At 35.3% G+C, this 26,434-nt stretch overlaps 1 protein-coding gene across 1 annotated transcript; it reads right to left on the bottom strand.

Moving 5' to 3' along the window:
- Positions 1-21,688, bottom strand: LOC122137440 (substance-P receptor-like). The gene is made up of 5 exons (XM_042723983.1): positions 20,948-21,688; positions 11,878-12,052; positions 6,478-6,497; positions 1,660-1,810; positions 1-201 (listed from the first exon to the last, which is right to left on the bottom strand). Exons 1-5 carry the CDS (start codon positions 21,352-21,354, stop codon positions 1-3), a joined length of 954 nt encoding a protein of 317 aa, XP_042579917.1. The 5' UTR covers positions 21,355-21,688.
- Positions 21,689-26,434: the final 4,746 nt, after the last annotated feature.

Raw genomic sequence — 26,434 nt, 5'->3', positions numbered from 1 at the left:
TTACCTGTCATTGAGGCAGCAGTAGATAATGGGGTTGTACATAGTGGAGCTCATTGCCAGCCACATGATAGTCAGATAGACCTGCTGAATGAAGGGATGCTCAAACAGGTGCGGGTAGAACTGGTGAATCAGGAAATAGACGTGATAGGGGAGCCAGCAAACAGCGAACGTACATACCACCACAATCATCATCTTCACCACCTGAGGGTCGGGCAAGAAGAGCAAATTTTAATACTGGTTATGCTGTATGACTTTAAATACATTTTCTGTCCTTCAAGCTGATTTCCTGGGCTTTGCATGCTGCCCACATTGCACAAAAACTGACAGAATGCTGACAGATTAAATGTTCCCTAATGATTTTCTTCACAGCTTTCAGATGGTTCACTGGCCTTAACTTACCACCAGCAAGCAGCATGCAAACATGTCATTAAAAATCACATTTAAACATAAAAAATATAAAGCTAAAAATATGCATTGTGCAGAGCCATTTATCAAAGAGCCAAATATGTTTAAAAATAGCTTCAATTACATAAATTATATTTAAGGCTTATTGTTTGTATGATAATTTTTTTTTTTTTCTCTCAGCTTATAGTAATGTGAAGAGACAATTGATTTTCCATAAAAAAAAAAGTGTATAAAAAAAAAAAAAAAAAAATTCCGGTGGCAGATGACACCTGAAGCCTTGCAAATTCAAGTTAACAATAGCCGCACCTGCACTAAAGTTACAAATGATGTGGACAATGTCTCTGGAATCATGCATTTCTACAATGCCATTAATAACTGAAATCTTTTGTGTGATGCTGCATTCATGTTTCTTCAGCATATGTCTAAAATAGTACTTGTATATATAAAAAAATACGGAGTGCACCTTCAAATAACATCTTATTTTTCAGCTAATGCATCTTATTTTTCACTACTTTGATTTTCTTATTTTATCATTGTTGTTCTACCATAAAAAAAGCTGCCTTTGGACTGCTGTCAATAAGCTGTACCTGTATCGACTACTCCAGGTCTATGAAAGGTAGGTCAGTTGCCTTAAACTACTTATGTTCTACATGTTCGCTAGAGATTCCTGATCCTGAAATGGGCCTGAAATCAGCATGAAAACCACAGTGACACACTCTGCCAGAAGCCAGAGTATGTAGTAGCAAATCACTCAGTCACCAGCAGACTGTCAGAGGCTCTTTGATGTTTATGAAGCTCAAACAGAAGACGGGGACATACAGGCGCTCAGAGGTAGTATGTCACATTGTGTCATCATAAGTACTAACAATGGTTGCTTGAAAAATAGATTAAGATATTTTTTGTGAGGAAGAAGAGGACGATGGTGAGGAATAAAATGCTAAAGCAATGATATGTACAGTAGATATTGGAGAGGAAACATATCTTGACTTCATATCCTTCAAGTGTGGTGAATGAGGCACACACACATACATACAGATATTACGGATGAAAGAAGCAGACGGACCTTCTCACTGCGGGTGAGTTTCATAGTTATTATTTCATGCGGCCTCATCTGACCCTCCTCCCCTTGCGTGTGAACTTTGTCTGCTTTGTTAACTCAGAGTTCAGAGTCTGACCTGGACTGTGTGTAGGCAAATGTCATGGGCTTAAAGGATGATGAAAAAAGGAGGAGCAAGAGGATGATGTGATGAAGACCTTGCGTTTGGCAGTCAGCTGCTCTTGATAACGGTCAGATGAATCTCCTGGGATCTCACTGGCCCACAGAGTCAAACCCACCACCAGGTAAGCACAGCCCATCACCAGGAGAGGGAGGAAGTAAATCAGCACTGCTACACACACAAAATATTCAAAAGGATAGAAAGAAAGAAAGAAAGAAAGAAAGAAAGAAAGAAAGAAAGAAATATTTTTATATTAATACAATTATAATGTCTAGATAATAATTAAATCTGCATGCAATTTTAGCATTCTTTTTCACTAACACCTGAAATCCTGTTGGCTATTTTAATTTTTTGGTTTTCATGGAATGGGCAAAACCAACAGGAAAGTACACATTATTTTTATTTATTGGTTTAATTTAACTCTCATTCTTGATATTTTGTTTACTTAAGATTGTAAGAATGCAAAAAAAAAAGGTTTATGACATGACATGCAGCAAAAACAAACAAACAAACAAACAAAAAAAGATATTGTGGCTATGAATTAAGAATTTGTTAGATGATTTTACTAAATTTAAGGGATACTGTATCCCAAAATAAAAAAAAATTATCATTAATCACATACCCCCATGTTGTTCCAAACCCGTAAAAGCTCAGTTCGTCTTCGGAACACAATTTAACATATTTTGGATGAAAACCGGGAGGCCTGTGACTGTCCCATAGACTGCCAATGAATTATTGAATAAAGTCGTTATCTTTGTTTTCTTCACTTACAAAAAGTGTTCCCATCGCTTCATATAACCCAGATTGCACATCTGATGGCAGATGGAGTATTCTGACGACGACATTCATACCTTTTATGGACCTTGACACTGTTATTTATTTGGCAGTCTATGGGACAGTCTCAAGCATCCAGGTTTTCATCCAAAATATCTTAAATTGTGTTCTGAAGATGAACGGAGCTTTTACAGGTTTGGAACGACATGGGGGTAAGTGATTAATGACAAAATGTTCATTTTGGGATGGAGTATCCCTTTAAAATGAGGAATGAATTATTACAATATGGCCACAAGTTAATGTGTCTATCTCCATAAAATGTTTTATTTCAATTACTAAAATCATCCAAGAAATGCATTCATGTAATTGTAATCATTCCTTTAGTGAATTGGGTGCATAATGCAAACGGCATGTGCAAATAAATGACGTTATCAGCTGGCGCAATTCATTCTTGGTGAAATCTCCTTTCACTGTTCAGACTGTTTTATCCATTTTCAAAACATTTTGCTTTGCCAAATCTCTGTCAGACTTGAGTCATGTTGCCTGTCCAAGAAATCTAGGCACAGCTCATTTCTTACCCCTAATGCACCGGGTCTAACAAAGAACTAAGATCATGAATCAGACACAGTGCCACAGAGAAGTGAAGTCATATATCAAAAAAATAATATATTACTTCATATTAATACCTCAAAAGCAATTACAAAGTGCTTAATGCATGAATTATTAAATAAACCTGTGACAGGGAAACACAGAAACCAAACTGCATCACAGTTTTCTTTAGTTTACAGTCTTAATCTATTAAAATGCACCACACATGTTTGAATCATAACGTTGACTTGCAAACCCACAGCCAGATGAGAATACAGCATTTACTTTCTTAAAGGAACTGCTCAATAATGTTGAAGTTTCCACATCCACAGATGGAAAATCACAAACATGAACAATAATATTATCATAAATATTATAGCCCTCATGAATGTTAGATAGTTTTAAAGTAACCTTAAACCATCCATTCATGTTGTAATTGATATTCATGAGAAAAATCAATTTCAGATTGGGTTATGTGACTGAGCTCCTATAAAAATCCCTTTTTCTCCAAAATGAACAAACTGGCGATGTTCTCTAAGAGCAGACACTGCAGGAAATGCCCTGAGGGCCAGACTGAGAGATACTCGTATCAGGAATGCCACCTGCCAATCTGAAGACAACACAAGAGACGAGTTCTCTGTAATATTGTTGCTTTCAGTGATTCCCTTCATGAGGGAGTTGAAAAACTAGGCCATGATTAATTATACTTCCATTGTTTTATATTCCTTAGTGACACAGGTGGAATGCTGTCAGCAGAAGACTTGGACTTGGCCCCATTCATCCGCCCCCTTCCTATGCTAAACAGCTTCTCCATGGCTGATGTTAAAGAATGTGTCCAGGAAAGTAGATTGAACCAGGTACAGCACCAAAGGACTCTGATGAGGGAGTTTAGTCACCTCTTGCTAACCACAGCTTAAACCTCGCTCACCGTTTCAATAGCAATTAAGTGCAGTCAGGAAAACAGGTGTCGAGAGAAGGAAAAGAGAAGGCAAGAGACTGAGAAAGAAAGCTTAACATTTCTATTTCTAGTTTCAGATTATGATGTTATTTTAAAGAGGTAACAGTTTGGAATAATTAAGATCTTTTCAAATGTTTGTTGAAAGAAGTCTCTTATTCTTACCAATGCTGTATTTATTTGATCAAAATAGAGTAAAAACAGTAATATGATGAAATATTATAACAATTTAAAATAGCTGTTTTCTATTTGAATATATTTTTTGTTATTTTATTCTTGTGATGGCAAAGCTGAATTTTCAGCAGCCATCCAGTTTTCAGTGTCACATGATCCTTCAGAAATGATTCTAATTTGCCGATTTACAGTTGTTATTTTTTGTGGAAATACTTTTGTGGAAACCGTGATAGACAAAGATAGGTAAATCTAATGTTTTTATCTCAATTGTAATTGATTAAAAAAAAGTGAAAATCAAATCACTTATTTCAGGAGACCTTATTTCAGGAGACAGTTAGTTTTTTAAAATTTTTTATTGCATCTTGATGGTAAGTTGTTGACAATTTTGTTTTAAGAATTGAAAGGGATAGTTCATTCAAAAATGTCATTAGTTACTGTTATTCTCATCTTGTTCCAAACTTATATGACTTTCTTTCTTCGGTGGAGCACAAAAGTAGATATTTTGAAAAATGTTTCTGTGTTTTTTATTTAAACAATGACAGCGAGGTTTAATGTTATTTTGGACACCATTGACTTTTTTTGAAAAAAAGTTGAAATATTCATCAAAATGCTGTATAATCTTTATGAGAGAGTCAGGTAAAAGAGAATTATCTTTTTTTATTTACCTCAAATTCCTTTAACTATACAGATTTAATCCATTTATTTCTTAATACTAAAAGCTAATGTAAAATATCCGAGCAAACATACAAACATACAAACATACAACATACTATATTGCATCTCTACATACAGGGCCATACAACTGCAGCACTTCTGCACAGAACATCAATTTATGAATAGTGTAAAGGTTTGGATGATGAATATCAATTACGTAACATGGATGGATGGTTTAAGATTACCTAACAACATAAATAAGGCGATAATTAATATTATAAAGCTCAGGTTGTGCCAAATAGTGATCCCACAACCTAACCATCTCATCCCACCCCAATCTAAAACTCGTTCAGATGACACGTATGCACTTTCATGCATTCCAGTACTTTTAGACTAGCAAAGCAAAATTCCAGAGAGAAAGTGATTTTTCATCTGTGGATGTGGAAATTTCATCAACATTACTGAGAAGTTCCTGTATGACACATAATAGTTAAGTGGCGACTTGCGGTCTTAATTCATTGAATATATTAGAATGCCATATGTCAGAACAACCGGTCAATTCAAAGTCACAGGTAATGAAGAGATGAAGCAATATGCCAGCTAGACTGATTGCTTTCAACGTCAAAGCCAAGACTTTCTACTTGCACTATGACAAATTATCTGACAGAGCTGTGGTGGAAAAAAAGGCTGCCAGTTAAAAGTGATGGCTCAGTATTAGACTTCCAATTTGGTTTACACCTTTCGGATTTGGAGTGTTTACCATGAGCAAACAGTTTGAGGAACTGTCATGCAGCAGTAACTCACTAATGATATCTAAAATACAAGTTACTGTTTTGCTCCAGCAGCACATTTAGGTAAATGGAGCATAAAGAACATCACGATATGTCTGTTATCAACTTCCTTCCCACACAAAAAGACAAATTAGAGTAATTAATGAAACATGCTAACAGAATGTTTGATTTCTGAACGCCTTGCAGATAGGACTAATGAATTAATACCCTAGGTAGAACACTTTAGGTACAAATGCAATCTTTATGGCTTTTGTCATCCAAAAACAACAACCAGCTATTAGTGAGGACATTTGCAATAGAGGGAGAAATTGGCAATTATTTAATTTGAATCAAGACCAAGGTAAAAGTATGCAATGAAACTATGGAACCCTAATTATAAAACAAATAAAGGCTGTTTTTTTTCCTCATTCTCACCTCTGTATATCATCTAGCTTCTCTTCTAAAACCTCCCTGGACATTTGCAAAAACAATCTTTGAATTTGTTCTTTCAGGATTTGGACATGCCAGTCAAGTATTGGAATAACAGGAAGGGAAAGAGACTGGAACATTTGATATGGTTTACATGTGTGGTGATTATTCCTTATTTAGCATTACTTCACATAATATCCCTACCACCAAATGTTTGACCAATTATGGGAATGCCCAAATTGCAAAAATGTTGTGGGCAGTGGTATAGCTAAGGGTTGAGAAATTTTTAAGTATAAATAAGTGTAAGGAAATACTCAACTTTATATTTATATATATATATAGTATGTAGTTTGTTGAATTGTGCAATTTAAAATTGTGTATTTGTTCTCTTTAAATGCTACTTTTATGTTAGATTTTTTTTTTTTTAAATAATGGTAAGCAATATAAAGGAATAATGCAAATTAATGAGTAATTTGAGAGTAATAAAATGTAGATGAATGAAAATGTTTTTACTTTGGTGTAATTTGTGTTCTAGGTAAAATGGTTTTATGAATTGTATTCATGTTTGTAGGGTGGAAAAGAAATGTAAAATCTACACAATTTTCATATCATATTTCATTATCAATCAAAAGTTTGGGGTTATTAAGATTTTCTTTTTTTTTTTAAAGAAATTAATACTTAAGAACGGATACATCAAATTTATCAAAAGTGACACTAAATGTGACCTTTATAATTCACATAAATGCTGTTCTTTTAAACTTTCTGTTAATCAAAGAATCCTGAAAAAATGTAGCATGGCACATTAAATTGATCAAAAGTGACAAAGAAATTTATAATGTTACATACAGTATACTATCTTTATATCTCATAAACATGGGTATTTCTCATATCAAAAACATACAATTATTATTGACGGGTTATTGAAATGTTATTTATTTGACTCCTTTTTGCACACTGGCCCCTCTGCAGATCTCTTCTATTTAAATTTTTGTAACAGCTACTGTATGTGTCTTTTGTCATCAAAATGCATTGCACTGTCTTCAGACACCTCATTAGAACTAATAACTCATATTACCTTATATTTGTGGAGCATTTTTTTTTCTGTAATCTCTGGTAAAAATAAATAAATAAATAAATAAAATAAATAGCTAGCTGCACTGCAAGTTCTGGTTGAGTCTCATGGCAATTTGCCGAAATCAGTGCTGCATGGAGCGCACCCTGTCAGAATCCAGATTGAGGAGAGCTCAATTTCCCCCTTTTCTCGCAAGAGCTGAGAAGAAAAGAAAGAGACGGAGGGAAAGAGAGATGAAGCCTGCAGCAAGTTTCAGGCTAGGCAAACTGAAACAGACTGGCCACAAGCTGTTAGTGAGCTGTTAGTTTTTAGGTAGGGATGACGGAGAATGTGGTATCGGTGAACCACCGTCAAACAGAACCAAAGAACACGATGAAATGGTCAGAACAGTGGTGGGGTGCTGAGATAACATCATACATCTCTGCACTTTTTGTAGTCAAGCTGAATTCAATTCTTAGAAAGGTTTTTTTTTTTTTTTTTTTTTTTTGAGGAAAGATAATGTGGTATATAGCTACATTAGCTGGACTGCCTGATGTATCAAGTATATTTATAAGTCAGCGTGTTTACAAATGCTCCTATATAAGTGTGATTTTGCAGTATCAAGTTTGGCTGTTTATTTTGAGGATGAATAGGGTAATGGAGGTAAGATGAAATGCAGTATGATGTTGGCCTCCTGTATGTGATTCGATCTCTTTAAAATCTTGGTTGTATCTCCTTGACCCCTATAAAAAAGAAATATATTTAAAATATACATTTATTTCCTCTAAGTATAGTTGAAATCTATTAAAATATTTACTGACATATTGCTCAAGACTTACTGATATAAAAATTATAATTAAACTTTAATTTGGAGTACTACTTGTGCACATTTTAATGCCACTATTGATGAGGATTGTATGATCTTTAAATAACACCATTCATTAAAACCGAATAATAATTGAATAATAACAGTACTTAAAATAAAGATATTTCAAGTGTACCTAATAGTTCCACTTTAACACAATCAAATACTTTTAGTTTATAACTAATTGTTGTTTAGCAAACTTTAAGTATACAAGTTTATTTTTATTAAGAACATAAACATGTAAATGTATTTGCAGTGTACTTAGCACAAAGGAAATGTATTTCAAATATATTTTAGTATATTTATTTTTCACTAGGGACAGCAGTGAGATCAAAATGAGACTTCTGCTTTAAGCGATAATTTACTGAATTGAGTCAATATTCTGTTCTGTTCCACACTATTTTATTCAATATACTATTGAACACACACATGAAAAACGATAGTCTGAAAAATGTCTCTTTGCTTTTTGCACAAATTAAAGTCAGTGGGATAGGTCTGAAGAAAGAAAATCATGCAGATTTGGACCTGGACCCACGTGAGGGTGAGTAAAAGACAGATTTTTCATTTTTAGGTGAACTATCCCTTTAAATGAAACATAACTATAAAGTCTTTCTCTAAATAAACAAAAAAGGTCCTCTGTGTGGAACAGAATTCTATATTTAAACGTGTGTGAATGTTATTCAAGTAACATACAGGTAATTTTTCAGCACTTGAACATAAGCATGAGCTCATGTCAGGTATGTCGCATGTGAGCTTTCATAACACACCAGACTATTTATACTCTGGCATGTCTCTCCAGTCTATTATAACACCCAGCACGGCAAAGCCATGAATAAGAGCTAGACAGTGTGCTGTGCAACACTTCAAACCCAGTTCATGTGCTATAAAACAGACCTGGTGTCATTGCTAATCAGACTCATCTATTATGTTAACGCAAGACAGGTCTCATCTCGGTTTGGCGCACTTAACCCATCTGTACAAGTCATTACAGCTTCATTATTAAAAATACGAAGTGCTACATCCATTCAGACATGGACGGTGTGGTGTTAAGCATGCTGTCCATTGCTGACTGCATGACAATGACACTCAAATGTGGATTTACAAAAGAGCATTTGAGGGGATTTTTCATTTCATTGAGTGAATTTGTTATTTACAATCTGTGTTAAGAGTATCACACAGGCTATGCACAGACTGGTTTTATTAATTTGTGTGAAATTAGTGTAAAGCTCTGAAGAAGATTTAGAGATGAGCTAAACTAAAATACCTCATTTAAGACAAACCAGATGACTGCCGTATTATGAGTCTAATCTTTAAGCTGTGTTGATGAACAGCTAGCTCACCGATTACAGAGCTGATGACAGTTTGGCTTCCTGCTGAACGCATCCAATCTCATGTGGATCTAAAGATGCTTGTGCTCAGTTTTACTTCCTGCATGCTTGTTGGAATCGAAATGCTGTGAGACATTTTCTGAAGAAGGCACACCAATTAGATTTACTACTAATGATTTTATGCTCATTTGCTCTAATTAAGGGTAAGTATATCAAATTATATATTAAATGTTCATAAATGATTAATAATAATTTAAAGATTCCAGTTTGTCAGCCTGAGGAGGTTGGCTAGATGAGTCTTCCTGACCAGTGTTGCCCTCAGCTTGCTCAATGGAGCTTGTAAAACACTATTCTCTTTCTTTCCTTTTCTTTGTTTTTCTGCAAATTGAAAAGAATATAAGCTATTAAATGTTTTTTACCCTAATGGCAATGTTTTTTTCTTGTTAATGTGTAAGTCTAGCAAAGATGAGATGAGATAAGAAAAATAAACTTACTACAACATATATTCCCTGAAAACAGATCCTAGATGATGTTTACATCTGGTTTTAAGATAGTTTTTTAGTGATCCGACCACAAGTGGTCAGTCGAGACGCATTAATGCTTCCATCTGGTATTAACATGCATTCCAAATATGACTACTTGTGTTTGGATTTTGTCGAGACACTCTCCTCTTATTTCAGCACACTCTACAATACATCACTTTTGCAGAGAACCGAGAGCAGTGCATAAATACCATCTGATTCACGCTCCACTGTTCCCGCGTCCAAAGGCTCTATATCAGATCCCAAAAGAAAGCAACAAATGGTGCTAATATACACTCACAGTGCACTGTAGTAAAACTGAAATTCAAGATCCTAACTGTTATCTCAATACTAAAATCTGGGAGACCATAATCCATGTGTTTTTACACATCATAGCAAAGTCTGAGTGTGAGTGGTTGCGAATAGGCTTCCCTGCGATCTGAGGCACATTCGGGACAAATGAGTGTTTATACTAATGCCAGGTGTAAACGTGGTCTTATTATCTTATTGCTTCTCAAGTACATTTGTATTATTTTATGGATATTTTTAGTGTAAAATGAGACAACAATAGAGATTAAGATGAATTAATGTTTCTTGCAGAAAAGTGTGAATTATAAAGAAATATATTGTTCAGTAGAAAATGGATCTGCTAACTTCCATACCACCTGGAACACCAGCAAAAAGGTTTTATATCGCAGCTTAACTGTGGTGTGAAAGACACGGTAATGGAAGAGGGAGTTTGGGGAAAATGTGAAATGAGTTTTAGTGAGTAAGAGAGAGATGGTGGGGTGCTTAAGGGAACATCTTGGGGGTCTTAGAAGGCTGACTCCTTTACTAACTAACAGAGAAAGACTCGCACTTCTCACTCACAGCAGTAAAGACAGACAGAAAGAGGAATATAACAAGTACAGCAGAAAGCTGTATGAAACAGAATGTGAGGTAGAGGCAGAAGCAGGTGATTGAAATATACAGAGAAAGAAAATAAAATAGAAAATTAGGTTTTTAAGGCAGGGGGTGATGAAACATAATAACACTACTTTTTAATGGTGTCATTCTCTACAAAGATAACAGCAGTGATATATGTAATAAAGAAGAAGAATCTTGTTTAGCAGAAGGTTTAGTGTGTTCAAGTGTGTTAATATGTAATATTACAGCACTGGAATTTGTTATTGTTTTTCTAAGTGCTCACTGTAGTTGTTTATTAATAAGCGATGACAGCAATGCTCTCTCCAGCACACAGCTCTCGAGACACATGTTGCTATTTCGATAATAAGTCAGAATAGTTTTTGGAAATTTCCAATTTTAAAGATTTACATTTGTGTTTCAACTTGCAAATGAGCAAATGCTGCACAATAGATACCTGATATCCGGATGAGTGCATCACATACACTAATGGAAACAGTTCACTGTTTAGCCAAGTTATTTGTGCAAAATCGGATTTCATGAGTTAAGCGGTTTTGTGACATCACAACTGGCACATCTGTGCACCCCTCCCCCACAGCTGTCCTCACCGTGTTTCAAAACAAAGTACCGCCCATGAAAACTCTTTGCAAAATGATCTTGGCTTCTAATGGGCTCGATGTTCAATGTTTTTGTGCACCATTTTCAAAGCACTTGACACTAGACCTAAGCACTTCAGATTAAAGTCAATCTGCATACAAGCCAACTTTTTGAGAGTATATAAACACATTACAGAGGAGTAATAATCATTAGCGTCTGCTCTTGTAAAGTCATTGTATTTACCCTTGGGCGAGCTCTCCAATTATGTTTGCTTTAATAGTCTTGCACTCTTGTATTCTCTCTCTTAGGACCATGACTTTCCTGTGTTTACTGTTTTCTTTGTAATGAAGCTCCTCTCTGTAGTTCTATAAGCAAACATGTAGGGAAAAAGCAGCGCTGATTTTTGATTACTCCAAAATTAGAGAGTAATAAAGGTAATGTTTCCAGCAATATCCGGAAAGGTTGGTGAAATTTGATCGGGAAAAGGAATTCTCTGCACCTACAGCCATAAATCTACATTTAAATACATTTCTGAAGCAAATATTCAACCTAAACATTTTCTAATACCAGCAAATGGTGGCATGGGGCAATAAGCATGCAGATTAGTTTAAAAGTGAGATGTTTACATCGTTTTGAAGTCGAGGACAGTGTACTCAGGCCAATCGATGTAGCAGACCACCCTGCCAGGCAGCTGGTCTGTGTCGGAGTAATAGTATTGGGGGAAGGCCAGCAGAAGAGCCAGCACCCAGATGACCCCGATGACCACCTTCGTCTGAGTTGCAGACATCCTCTGCTGCAGGGGATGAATGATGGCCATATATCTGTGGAGGAAACAGACAGATGTGCTGAAAGCTCCACATCTGTTGTATACTGAGGTGCTTACTGCTTACATTTTTTTCTTTAAGCTTATTTTCAAGATGTGCAAAAACAATAAAAATGAACTGAACGAATCAAAATTGAACAAATACATTTAATATTAAAACATTTAAAGGAATAGTATAATGCAAATTATCTGAAAATGTACTCACCCCCAGGCCAACAAAGTTGCAGATGAGTTTGTTTATTCACAGTAGCAGATTTGGAGAAATTGAACATCACATCACTTGCTCACCAATGGATTCTCTGCAGTGAATGGGTGCCGTCAGAACGTGAGTCCAACAGCTGATAAAAATATCATAATAATCCAAACGCAATCCACACAAACTCCAGTCTATCAATTGATGTCTTGTGAAGTGATATGCTGCGTGTTTGTAAGAAACATCCTTCATTAAGATGTTTTACTTTAAACTATTGTTTCCCGCTCAAATACAAGTCCTTGGTCCATAATATTTCTTTCTCCATTGAAAAAGTTGTCTTGCTGAATCGGGAGAGAAATATGCACAGATCTATACTGTTTACAAGCAAAAATAGTCCAAAACCATCCTAAACAAATATGTTGGTGCATTTTAATGTGAGATGACAACAGAGGAAAGACTTTTTTTTTTACTGGATGAAGTGTTATTATTTATTATGGACTCGCAAACATGCAGCATTTTACTTCTCAAGATGTTCATTGATGGACTGAAGTGGTGGGAATTACTTGTGGATTATTGTGATGTTTTTTATCAGATGTTTGGAATCTCATTCTGATGGCACCCATTCACTACGGAGGATCCTTTGGTGAGCAAGTGATGTAATGCTAAAATTTTCCAAATTTGTTCAAATGAAGAAACAAAGTCATCTACATATTGAATTGCCTGAGGCTGAGAAGATTTGCTGGAAATTTGGATGTTTGGGTGAACTATTCTTTAATGCACATTTGTGGTTCAAATATTATGTGTTCTAAATGTTTTTGTTCTGGTTAAGGAAAATGTATATTATGTAATCAGATACATTAAAGTCTGTAATGCATTCGGTAATTTGATGTTAACTGAGTTCTTTTAAGTCTTAATTATAAGTCTACATAAGAAAAAAACTTTTTATTTTTATCTCCAACAAAGAGAAACCCTTCAAAGAGAAGAGAGTGTATTCACTTTCTTTAGAAAACCTTGATGGTGTAAATGAAGACAAACTGTCTGCTTGCAGATTTCACTCTCAGCACATTTAAACCACTTATTTTCCCACTGTGATCTTCATTGATCCTTTGCAGCTCTGGTTGTGCTTGAAAGCATGAGATATTGTCCTGCTCTGCACTCTTAACAAGTTAAGCTGTCAACACATCAGTGACTTCATCACATCCTCACACACACACACACACACACACACACACACACACACACACACACACACACACACACACACACACACACACACACACACACACACACACACACACATCTCTGTCCAACACACAACAATCTCTGTTATCTAAGATAAATCCTCTTAAATAATTTTCTCCAATATGGAGCTGTATCATTATAAAATGGAATGAAAATGTCCAAAGAGTAAATCCCCCACACACAGCTTACAAACCTATTGAGCGCATACAATAGTGGATTTGTATGGTTTTTAGATTTGGAATGGTGCTTTAGTAACAATAAGTTAGTGTATCATCGATTATAGGAACACTGAATATACACTTGTGGCAGGATTTATTTAACTTATTGATTTGGAGCTGGGAGAAACCTTGCAGAACTTAATGTACCACTTTCAGATAGTATTCAAAGCCAGGCTTTGTTAGCATTTTATCTGAAGAGTAAAACGTTGCTTTGTTTCCCTTAGAAGCTGTGTGCAATGTGTGATCTCTTCTACAGTGGAGAACCAGGATTTTCACGATGTTCGGTTCTGTTAAAGGTTCTCAGAATGAAACATACAGTGCGACCAGTGTAGCATGATTTTTGAGCAAATGACTCTTATGAGCTGTTTTGTTTTAGCGAATCACTAACAATTATAAATAATTTGGAACAGTTTCTCGATTAATCTCACTGATTTACCTAACTGCAATTCAGTGGCAAGGTCAGAAATTTTAAAGTGGTTGGACATCGGTTGAAATTAGTTTGAGTGCCTACTCTCAAACATAAGTGCATTATTTTACTTAAGGTAAAAATAGGGATACAAATTTCAACAGTTGGTTTTTGGCTGAAAGAGAAAATGGCCAAAAATATGAACCAAAAATATATACCTAAATTGAAAATAAAAATGTGACTTAACTTGAAAATGTGATCCATTAAGATTCCTACACGACAGATAGTCTTGTGTCATGTATTGTTTAAAAGCATAATTGTTTCATGTAGACCAAACAATGTCAAGTATTTGAAAACAATATACACATGCGGCTTTGGGCCGTGTTTGGTAGCTTCACTAAACAGTAGTAAACACTAGTAAACTATGACATACATTTATTTAAAGCAGGTGTTCTCATTTCAAACAAGCCCAAACTCAACATAACACATTGCATACCTTAAGATAATCATTGAGTGGCATTACATGCCGCTTTACAAAAGCCAGCGGCCATCTGGGATCTGAATGTGTCTCGACACCATTTGAAAATGCTGAAAAGTTCAAACAATCCACCTTTTCCCAGTGAGTCTATTGCATTTTAGATTATGGGAGGCATTTCTGATCTGTAAAGTTTCATTCAAAAATAGTGAAACAAAAAATTTCACATAATGAGGTTGCAGTACAAATAATCCTTATCCGTCGGTTTGATTGAATGAGCTGTAAATAAGCACAAAAAAACAACAAAAAATAAACAATATATAATGTAACTGTCCCTGATCCCTACATGCAGTGTTCACTGGAATGTGTCTAAAGCAGGTAAATACAATATTTTCTATCTGTCAAAATGATTTAAAAAAATACTTTGAAATATCACTAAATGTTCCAGTTTATGAACATCTTTGATTAAGGCAACTGTATGTTACATGATACAGACATTAAATTTAAATTTATGCATTTAGCAGACGCTTTTATCCAAAGCGACTTACAGTGCATTCAGGCTATCAATTTCTACCGACCCCCCAACCTTGCGCTTGTTAACGCAATGCTCTACCACTTGAGCTACAGGAGCACAGACATATATTACTACAGTGATATCAAAAACACCTGTGATATTTAAAGAATCAAGCTTTTGGGGTTATTCATGGTCTGATGATAGTAATTCATTAATGCTTTTAAACTTAAAAACCTAGTTTTTGAAAATGCTTTTTGTTGCATTCATAGAACAACCCTTTGGTTGATTGTCATTGTTTACAGTTAATCCGAAGTTACAAGTTACTCCCTCTATCCGCAAGTGTCAGGTTTAGTGGGTGGGTATACTGGGAAGGGATGATGAGGAAAGACCAATCAGGGACTGTTTTACTGGATTGGACTAATCAGTCAGATTGACAGCTCTTGCATTGACCATTCCCCATAGAATAGGCCTAGCACAAAAATGGAAGATGAGTGCTCATCCAGGATCGTATTACTTCAATTCAATTCAAGTTTATATAGCGCTTTTCATGATGCAAATCATTGCAAAGCAGCTTTACAGAAGATTAAAGTTTCACCATTATATTTAGTAGTAGCGCATCAGTAGTGACTATCTCAAGTTGATGTCCGTATGGCAGAAATGTACAGCAGAATCACGCAGTTAGTTAAGACAGTGACCACCATTAACAGCAATGACTATATGTTGCAAACAAACTAGCAAATTTTGGTAGTTTTGTATGTTGTTTCAGGTTTAGCATCATCTGATGTCCTCTGAGGTCCTTATTTTACGTATTATTTTCATTGTTACACATGCAAGTAGTTCTTAAGTTCATGTGTTCAAGCGATTATTGTTATGTATGCGGGATTCTTCTTTCCCACAAAGTAACAATTTTGTCTCATGTGAATGGGTGGACCCTTATGTTTGTTTAACCATGACAGACTGGGATCAAGAACAGCCATACCCTCAAAACACAAATCATGTATGTGATAATCATTAAGAGTAAACAGCAGCTAAATTAGTTTCTGATTCTCATCCCTATAGTCTCATCTGACTACATAATCTGGTTTACTATATTAACTCCAGGCATAATGGTGTTTTTTTGTGTCACCCTCCCTACAAGCCAATGTTAAGCTGGGCTCTTTTTAAAGTTCGATTGGTTCACTTCTATTTCTTTATTAGATAATTGACTAGATATTAGATGTATCTCCTTCTCAGTGACTACTAGCCTCTCTCAGTGACTTCATTAAAAAGTCTCCTTATGGTTTTATGCAGAGAGTTTTGAGGAACAAACCTTTCTAACTTGTTAGGCTATTGTTTTGTACTTTTATTGCCTTCTCCTGTTTTTTAATTAGTCTCTAACTTCCTGGAAAGCTCTAGTCTTAATATTCACAACTGTCCTTTAGATTCACAACCTGAATAATCATCCATTTATTTTAATAAATCATAGGTTCAGGCTGATTGTTAAGCAGTTGTGTCCTTGTTAAGACAACTGTTTTTCCTCTGTGTAAATTTAGAAGCCTTGCATGGAGTGAATATTTATGCATATGGAATATTTCTTCATTTTTTCTTTGTCTTTTCTTCTCTTTTCTTTCTTTCTCTTTTTTTGGTAAAATGTGGCATTGAAATAAACATTCTATTGTTTTGTTCAAACCCCATATGACTGACTTTCTTCTTTGGAACATAAAAAGGTCAATATGAATAAAAATCTTATTATTATATAGAAAAGCATGTGCAGAATATTGCCTGCTCTTGGCCATATAATAAAAGTGAAAGCAGAAAGATTAGCTCCAAAATGACAAAAGGCATCATATTGCAACTTTTGAAGCAATAGGACAGCTTTGAGTGAAGAACATTGTATTTATAGTTATTCACTGAAAATCTTCCACTGTAGCAAATATTGTACCACTGTTACATCAAATACAAAAATCTAACTTAAACTCAAAAATAAAATATATCTTAAAACAAAAATTTTTAATTCCACATTACTTGCAAAACACATTACATGACAGAGGGGAACATTGATCATCTTTTATGGGTGTTTTATAGTGTATTTGTCAATTGAAGTTTGACAGATCAATCCCCATTTTTCATTATTTCTGTTCATACGGGTTTAGAAAAATAAGGCTGAGTACATTATTATAAAATGTTCATTTTAGAGGAAACTATTGCTTTGAATTTCCTTGAAATTCAGTGCCTCAAAGTATAAAAGCTAAACATCAAAGAGAACAAAACCTTGATTTGACATTCGCAATTCAGTGAAATGAGAGAACTTCCACTCCACTGATAATGGGAAAACCTTACAGCTAAACCACCAGCAGGCACACACAAACACACACACACACACACACACACACACACACACACACACACACACACACACAAGCTTATAAGTGATGGGCAATCAGATTTTTCCCCATGAATTTGTTTTCAGCCTCTCCAGTCATGCTCAGTTAAAGTGATGTCCTGAAGGACAACATGATTAACATTACAGTGCCAGAAAAGACGAGTGAGTAATGAGGAACTGACAATAGACTCATGGCAGAGTCTTCAGCAGGTGAAGAGGTCAGATGCAGCACAGACATACATTCAAGCACATCTGTTTGACATAAGTGGAGCTCAAAGCAACAGATCCTCGGTCTGAACAGCAGCAGGGCTAAATCAATAACGACAACATGCTAGAGGGAGCAGAGACGGACAGTGCAGGTTGCACAATGTGATGCTTGCAGTGCTTTTCTTTCAAATTTAGCTTCTGTCTGGTAATTTGATTAGGAATTGTATTCCTGCCACACATGACAGTTTGAACCTCTGAGCCATGTGTTGTTTCCCCAGCCTCGCAAATGCTCTTTAGCATGCCGTCACAGCTCGGCTTTAAGGAGTCTTTACTCATCAGCACCTTTACACGTTTTAAAAGCAAGAAATAAAATAAGGAAGTAAAAACATCTTGAGATGAGTGAGAATGTGAGATGTTATATTTGGACAGAGAGGCAATCGTTTATTGCTACTAAAGCATGTGACACAATTATGTCACACACTGCAGCTCGACCTAAGTGATCTGTCTGCACAGAGGTGACAGCCTTGCTGCTGTTTGTGAATGTACACCCGTCTGCATGTGTTAACAAAGCAACTATGACTCAACCAGAGCAACAGAGCTGAAATCTGGGCAGGAAAAACACATCAGCCAAAGTGCCTAGGAGAGTTTATACTGGAATAATTACTTACAACCGGGTTTTACTGAATGATTTTATACTCTTATGCACAGTAAGGCAAAATAAAGAGCAATATCCATCAAAATAAATGTTAAAATATAAATGTAATATATATATATATATATATATATATATATATATATATATATATATATATATATATATATATATATAAATAATTGGATTTAAATATAAATAATGTCAAAAATATATAATAAATATAAATGTGTAGCAACTGATCTTTTTTCATATTGTGATTTACATCCTAGTTAAAGGATTATTGAAATGAAAAAATGAGTTTGTTTCTATCCAGTTGTTGATTGGATGGAGGCAAATCTCAACATGAGCTTGCAGTGAATTTCAAGAAAGGACGGGGTTTAAGTAGACTAAATGATTGGAGAAGTATGTTGTTTCACTGGAAGATCCGGCTATGAAATTTTTCTTTTATTAAAAAAATAAATAAATAAATAATGTGAAAAATAAAATGCATGGATGATTTGTTCACAATATTATAAATAGCATGCATTTAGAAAATAGATATAGGGTGCATTTTAATTTTATACTGACTTTAATGGTTTCATCTAAAACTATTTAAGGTTTGTCAGAAACCAAGCATTCTGAAAATGCTAATTAAATGTTATTTCTACATTACATCTTTAGGCATAATTTAATTTTCAATCCTCCAATTGCCCATTAGTTGATAGTAATCAAATCACTGTCTGACAGAAATCACTTAAAAGTGGCAGAAGATAAAACATGATAAAAGTCTACTGAAACATTCTACTCCCAAAACTACTCAGAGTGCTTAATGAAAAGCTCTAGGCTTTGTAAATGTCTTCTTGACAAGAAAAATCAAGGCATTTGCTCTGAGTTATTTGTTTGTAAAGCCATGATTAATTTGCTGTGTATGCTTCATGTTTAGCTAGAATGTAATCTTGACTTGCTTTTTTTTTTTAAAGAATCTTCCTAAGATAAATAACCATCAAGTATTTCCTCTATAAGGACCTGAACACACACACAGTGTAGTCTTCCCCTGACGCCTGCCCTCCATCTCCCCCACAGGTCACTCAGGTAATAGAATTGTAAAGAAGTTCATGTTTCTGCATGTAGATAGATGAAAGCAGGCAGTTTTCTGAATAATAGGTGTGCTGTGTCAAAAGGTTGGAAAAACGACATCTTAGAATTAGAACAGGGTGATGAAAGGTCAGACATTACCTGAAGTCTAGCCCCGCTTGTGAATAATCTCTCATGCTACACATGGTAATTAAATGAAGAAGCAAGGCAGACACAGCACCCTTACAATTACCTCATCACCACTCACACACACACACACATACTAAAGAAATTAACATTTCTAAACGATGACTATGGAAGGTTATGAGTGGGATTATCATCTATCATATGACGTCATAGACAAATTACCTCTACCATTGATGCTCTGATAATTCTTAATATGGACCTGAAAAGATCTATAACATTATATTTGTGTTTGGATTGTAAAGGCAGTTATAATTACACAATTATTAGTAACAATAACTAGCATTACTATTACTGCACAACTATAGAAACCACATTTCCAAAGCGACTTACAAAGGAAGATAATAAAAGCAATCAAAACCAACAAAAGAGCAATAAGATGCAAGTGCTATGACAAGTCTCTGTTAGCCTAACGCTAAAATACATATAATAAAAAGAAAACAAGTAGATAGAATAGAAAATGAATAGAGAGTGTAAGTGTCAGATGGCCAAGTATTTTTTGTTTTATATATATATATATATATATATATATATATATATATATATATATATATATATATATATATATATATATATATAAAGAATTAGAGGGACAAATAAAGATGGAAGAGATGTGTATTTAGCCATTTCTTAAAGATTAAGGATTTAAGGAATCAGCTGCACGAATTGAGTTGGGCAGGTCATTCCACCAGGAGGGAACAGTTAATGTAAAAGTCTGTGAAAATCATTCTGTGGAATAACAAATATTGTTTTTATTTTGAAGTGAAACAATAAAATTAGTCCATTTGGTGTATGATATGGTTTCTTTGAATAATTTTACATTTTGTGCTATGGCAACTAATTATCTTTATTTATTTATTTTATTATTATTATTATTTAAATAGCACATTGGCTGATCCATCATCATGGTAAGCTTATATCTAAAAATGTTAAATTTTAAAAGTAAATGCACACTGTTTTAAGGGGATCATCTTCCCCTATTTTACCCTACTATAGTTACAGTTACTGCTGCAGCATAAAACCACAATAAATTAATATGAAAATTACTAAGCAGTAAAAGAAGCACAATGAAAGCAAAATCTTTTCTGTTGTGGACCATAAGAGTGGCCAATACCAAATACCAGTTATTTTTGACAGTCAAAAGGAAACTATCATGGTCATTTTTGTAAGGGGCTTCTTAAAGAATGAAACGAATTAATCATTTAACTGTTGTGCACTTTTATACTTTACATAGGCTACTTTTATGTATCGTGTACATTTTTTAACAACAAAACATGCAAAGAATCCCAACGTTTCCTCACGCGCACTGCTGAGATCCGTGCGTTTGGCGCGTGCACAGTGCGACTGGAAACGAATGAACTTACCTGTCGAGTGCAATCGCGGTCATTGAATATATAGATGCGAAGACGGCGGCTATGGGAAAGAAGTTGTGGAATCGGCAGTAATAGAGTCCGAAATACCATTCATTGTGCACGGAGTAGACAAAGTTTATAACGGTGTTGAATGCGGACATTGAGGCTTCAGCGAATGCCAAGTTCACGAGGAAATAGTTCGTCACTGTTCTCATGCGTTTGTGCGCCAGAATGATCCAAATCACCGTGATATTGCCCACCACGGAGACGATGACAATTGTGCTGTAAGCCACTGCCCAGAGCACTATTCTCCAAACCGGTTGCACAAACTGGTTCCAGTATATCTCGGTTTCATTCTGTGCAGTGGAGTTTGTTGTCCAGTTACTTTGGAAGTCAGTGGAAGTGATGAGCGAATCCATTATTATAAGGAAAAAAAATATTGGGTTAAATGTGATTAAAATATTAAGGTTTTTTGTTTTTGGCTGGATGTCGTATTAATGTTCAATCGACCATGTCTCCTTTTGAGAAAAAAAAAGTCTAATTATTGAATTTCATGACGCAAAAAGAGTTCGGATTCGTATCCCTCAGTTGTATTCAGTGATAAAGAAAGAATGAGCCCTGTGATTTTTCCGAAGAAGACAAGACAACAGTTCGCAACGCTGTGCTCCTTCACCTTTCCTCATCACGAAATCAATTTTAGCTCTCGGTTACACGCACCTCGCTCCTCTGAGCGTCACTGCCAATTGCGCAGCGCGTGCCAAAAGAGAAGTCGCGCGCACACACGGGCAGATGCTGTGAACACGCGCTTCTTAGAGGAAAACTAAGGGACTCGTACTTTAAAATGCAGCTCTGTTTTTTCTTTAATACAAAATATGAGTAGGTAATCTGCATATGTGATTCAGAACGCGCCAGGTAGATGATGTTTGGCGGCGCGTGTCCATGGAAATCAGTTTCTTTCTTTTGAATGGGCTATGAAATATGATTGATTCACAGCGCACCTTGTATAGGCTATTCAAGTTGGAAAATATTGCATGGTTCTTTCAGGTTGGACAGAATATGCTAATATGAGACTTCAAGTTTGATAACGGTTTCAATGATCTGGTATGACGCTTTTTGCAAGTTCCTTTTCACATTAAACCATTTATTTACTTATCCCAACTCATTTTAATTTAATTCCGTAAAAGCTCACGGTCCCCACCTGGTGGTTCTTTCTCAGTTGGCGTTCAATTTGAGCTCAATCTGTCAGTCGGTTAAGACAATGCATAATAGACAATGCTTTAAGGTAAATATAATTTTTAGTATTTTTCTGATAAGTCGTATTTGGGCAGCCTCAGAATCAGTTGGAACACTAACTGCAAGCCAACATTTGCCCAGCGTCAGTGGTGTATCTCACTGATGCTCTGAATGGGCACACATCCCTACATCCATGTTCCAACATTTAGTGGCAAGCCTTCCCAGAAGAGTGTAAGCTGTTATGGCTACAAACGAAGGGATTATTATTTTTTATAAATTTTTTTTATTTTTGGGGGGCATGTTTTATATGTTCAACAAGACACAGGACCATCAGGCCAAACCCTGACATTGTGTCACGCAGCCAGACATGCTGTTCCATTTTATCCTAAAGGTTTTTTATGGGGTTCTAGGCAAAGACTTTGTGGAGGCCTTTCAAATTACAGACATTGCTTGCTTTGTAAAGGGTGTTCTCATTCTTTTGGGCATAATTTTCCTGTCATCATTCAGCATACAGAATGCAATATATTATTCAAGTGTATGTGTCCATGTAACAAGGGATGTTTTGATGCTATGATTCAGAGTAAGCCCAGGGAACTGCCCTTTACTGAGCAATTTTACAGCATTTTAGTGAATCACTCCTTCAACCAACACTGCATTGCTATAGGCATTTAGTTTATTTTTGTGTGTGTGGGGGGGTATTTAAATTATTATTATTTTTTTTACATATTCTGTTTTTGCTGTGAGGTGTTGTTAATTGCCATGTTTCTTTCTGCATTCGAATCGACTGGTTTCTGTAGCTCTGTAATGATTTAAAATAACCCCCATTTTTAGATAATCACACAACAGAGAAAAGATTTATGGTGCTATCTTCTTTTCACTATTCGAGTTAGTTTGTTTTCTTCTATGTAAAAAACTCAACAAAAGGACTCTGCAGGCATGCAAATTATGTTGTTGTGGACCTCTTTTATGATAATCAGTTCAGTGGGTTTAAAAAAGAGCATCAAATGCATTACATGAATTGCAGATTCCTCCAAGAACCTCTGTGGGACTTACAGAAGCATGTAATTGTGATGTGCTGTGACAACTCATCAGTGTTAATTAACCATGTATCATGACAGCATCTGGGTTGACGACATCTAATTTCACCTACACATGGGCATATTTCCTTAATATATATATGTTTTCCTTTTTGCATTATTATAGTTTTGTGGATTGTATGGGATTTTTTTTTTTTTTTAATTAAATCGGTCAAGATTATCTTGAGGAAATTGGATCACTCAAAAGATTGAATGCAATGCAGAAAATATATCTTGGCAATCCTTTTAATACTCTCGTCTTTGTCAGTCTTGTACTCTACCTTTTGATCATAGCAACATAATATCCTCTGGCAAGGAGCTCTGCTCAACAAATCAAGATTTGGCTGACCACTGGTTGTTGACAAGAAAGAAATCAGAAATTTAATTTCACACACCAACTGCCATCCACATGGGTCACATTTAATGTACCTTGAGAGAAAAAGAGTAAATTAGAAGAGCTACAGTCTAATGCTGGAGGACCGTCATTCATCTTAAAAATAACCCAATTCCTATAAGCTCAGTGTCTCTCAATACATCTAGACATGTGCAAATCAATTCAATACTTCAAATAAAAATGAAGAAGTGGTTTATTTATTATTGTCCATCTATACATGTGTTGCAACAGTGAACTAACTTTAATAGAATGTGGAATGGCAGCTTTGTTGCACAGTAACAATATATTGATTGTATAGCTCATGAAAAGCCTTTCAGAAAAAAAAAAAATATTCAAAAATATTTCATTCAATACACTTTCTAACCTGACCAAGGTGTAAAGTTAAATACTTTTCAGTGGTACAAGACAGGCATTGCTGAAGTTATTTTCATTTGTGTAAGTTGTTCTTTCTAATCATTTCATTTTCAATGACTGAAACAGAATAGATGTCACATATTGAAAATAATATATGTCAATATGTGCCATTAATTTATCCATTAAAATATTGATTGTATCCTTCACGGTGCAAACGTAAGCCATATTGCACCTGTTACTATCTTTACAATAAAAAATTCCATAACACTGAATATTACACACTTAGTAAGAGTGCAGTAATAGAATTCATTCAGACATGAGTCAATAAACATGTCAATGATATAGCAGAGACTTATACTCTAAATGTATTTTAAATAGATTGTTTGCCCTGCAGTGAAAGGCTGAGAGTTTAGGCAGGACTGTGAAGACTTTTGAAAAATATCATTACAACCACAAGCTACCTGAGAGATAATCAGTGTCTGTGAGCATGCTGTTTATGTGAATGGAAAAATAAGGATTTTCTGTGAACCACAGATATAATGCCATAAGAAGTGAACAACAAGTACTTTTTTCTAAGGATTAAAGCTATTGTGACACATCATACAGAGATATTTTCTTTCCAGGACATATTTAAGAGGCTTTAGTTCTTCAAGCTAGACAAACATGTCTCCTTTTATAAAACAGATCATCAACTGGTTACCATAGGCATGTAAAGTCAAAGGATGTGTCAAGACATTGTGTGACTGATGGGAGCTTTTTATGTCAAAGACTTTAGATGAAAAATATGTAATCAAAATGGTTAAAAATAGAAAATGATTTTACATAAAATACAGTGAATACATAAAATACAGTGCAATCAGTTCAGACATCACACAGTAATCATTCAATAAATGCACAGCTGAACAGATGAGTTTTGAGTCAAGATCTAAGAGTGGCTAATGTTTTAGCACATCTGATCTCTTCTGGAAGCTGATTCCAACTGCGGGCAGCATAATAACTAAAAGGAGACTCCCCTTGTTTTGTGTGAACCCTTGGTATCTCTAACTGACTCGATCCTACTGATCTGAGTGGTCTGCTTTATATTCAGTGAGCATATATGCAATGTATTTCGGTCCTAAATCATTGAGTGATTTATAAATGTGTAAAAGTACTTTAAAATCAATCATAAATGTAACTGGAAGCCAGTGTAAGGACCTGAGGACTGGTGTGATATACTCAGATTTTCTGGTTCTAGTCAGAATTCTGGCAGCAGCGTTCTGGATGAGCTGCAGCTGTCTAATGGTCTTTTTGTGAAGGCCGGTGAGAAGACCATTACAACAGTCCACCCTGCTGGTGATAAAGGCATGAACAAGTTTCTCCAAGTCTTGACTGGAAACAAAACATCTAATTCTTGCAATGTTTTTTAGGTGATAGTATGCTGATTTAGTTACTGCTTTGACATGACTAGTGAAACTAAGGTCTGTTTAATCACACCAAGATTGTTTGACCCCTAGAGTCAAGGTATGCATTCACCTTGAAAACTTCATCTTTGTATCCAAATGCAATGACTTCAGTTTTTCCTTGTTTAACTGAAGAAAGTTCTGGCACATCCAATTATTAATTTCATCAATATATTGGCAGAGGGAGTCAATGGGGCTGTAGTCATTTGGTGATAAGGCTAGGTAAATCTGGGTATCATCAGCATAGCTGTGATAGGCAGTTTGGTTCTTTCTCATTATTTGACTTAGTGGGAGCATATAGAGGCTAAACAAGAGCGGTGCAAGAATTGAACCTTGTGGGACTCCCCATGTCATGGACGTCCACTTAGACTTATGTTCTCCTATACTCACATAATAACCTCTCCCTTCTAAGTATGACCTGAACCATTTGAGTACCATCCCAGAAAGCCCGACCGAGTTTTCCAGTCTCTCTAGTAGTATATTATGATCGACAGTGTCAAACGCAGCACTGAGATCTAGTAATACCAGCACTGATATTTTGCCAGAATCAGAATTTAAGCGAATATCATTTATTATCTAAATGAGTGCTGTCTCTGTGCTGTGATGTGGTCAGAAACGAGATTGAAAATTGTCCAGGTATCCATTTGAGTTGTTCAGCTGATTAAAAACTACCTTTTCTATAATTTTGCCTATAAAAGGATGATTTGATATTAGTCTATAATTGCTCAAAATGGTGTTATCAAGATTGCTTAAAGGGTTCGTTCAGCCAAAAATGAAAATTATGTCATTAATGACTCACCCACTCACTGCAGTTTTCAGGGAGTTTGGAAATGTCCCAGAAATAAGTGAGGCATTCACCACTTCTAAAGGATCTGCTTCTAAACAGTTAAGCACACTTTTGAAAAAAGATGTGGGAAGTGTGTCAAGATAGCAGGTTGACGATTTTAGGTGCTGCACTATTTCTTCCAAAAATTTGCTATCCAATGGTTCAAAAATAGACATA

The sequence above is a fragment of the Cyprinus carpio genome, chromosome B5, assembly GCF_018340385.1.
Source record: "Cyprinus carpio isolate SPL01 chromosome B5, ASM1834038v1, whole genome shotgun sequence".
NCBI classification, from domain to species: domain Eukaryota; kingdom Metazoa; phylum Chordata; class Actinopteri; order Cypriniformes; family Cyprinidae; genus Cyprinus; species Cyprinus carpio.
This window is presented reverse-complemented; position numbering and strand designations above follow the sequence as displayed.

Coding starts and splice junctions, on each gene's coding strand:
- LOC122137440 (XM_042723983.1), bottom strand. CDS start 21,354: ATGGATTCGCTCATCACTTCCACTGACTTCCAAAGTAACTGGACAACA. Junction 12,053..20,947: donor ACCGCGATTGCACTCGACAG/GTAAGTTCATTC, acceptor TTTCCTCCACAG/ATATATGGCCATCATTCATC. Junction 1,811..6,477: donor AACACAAATTACACCAAAGT/AAAAACATTTTC, acceptor CTATCCTTTTGA/ATATTTTGTGTGTGTAGCAG.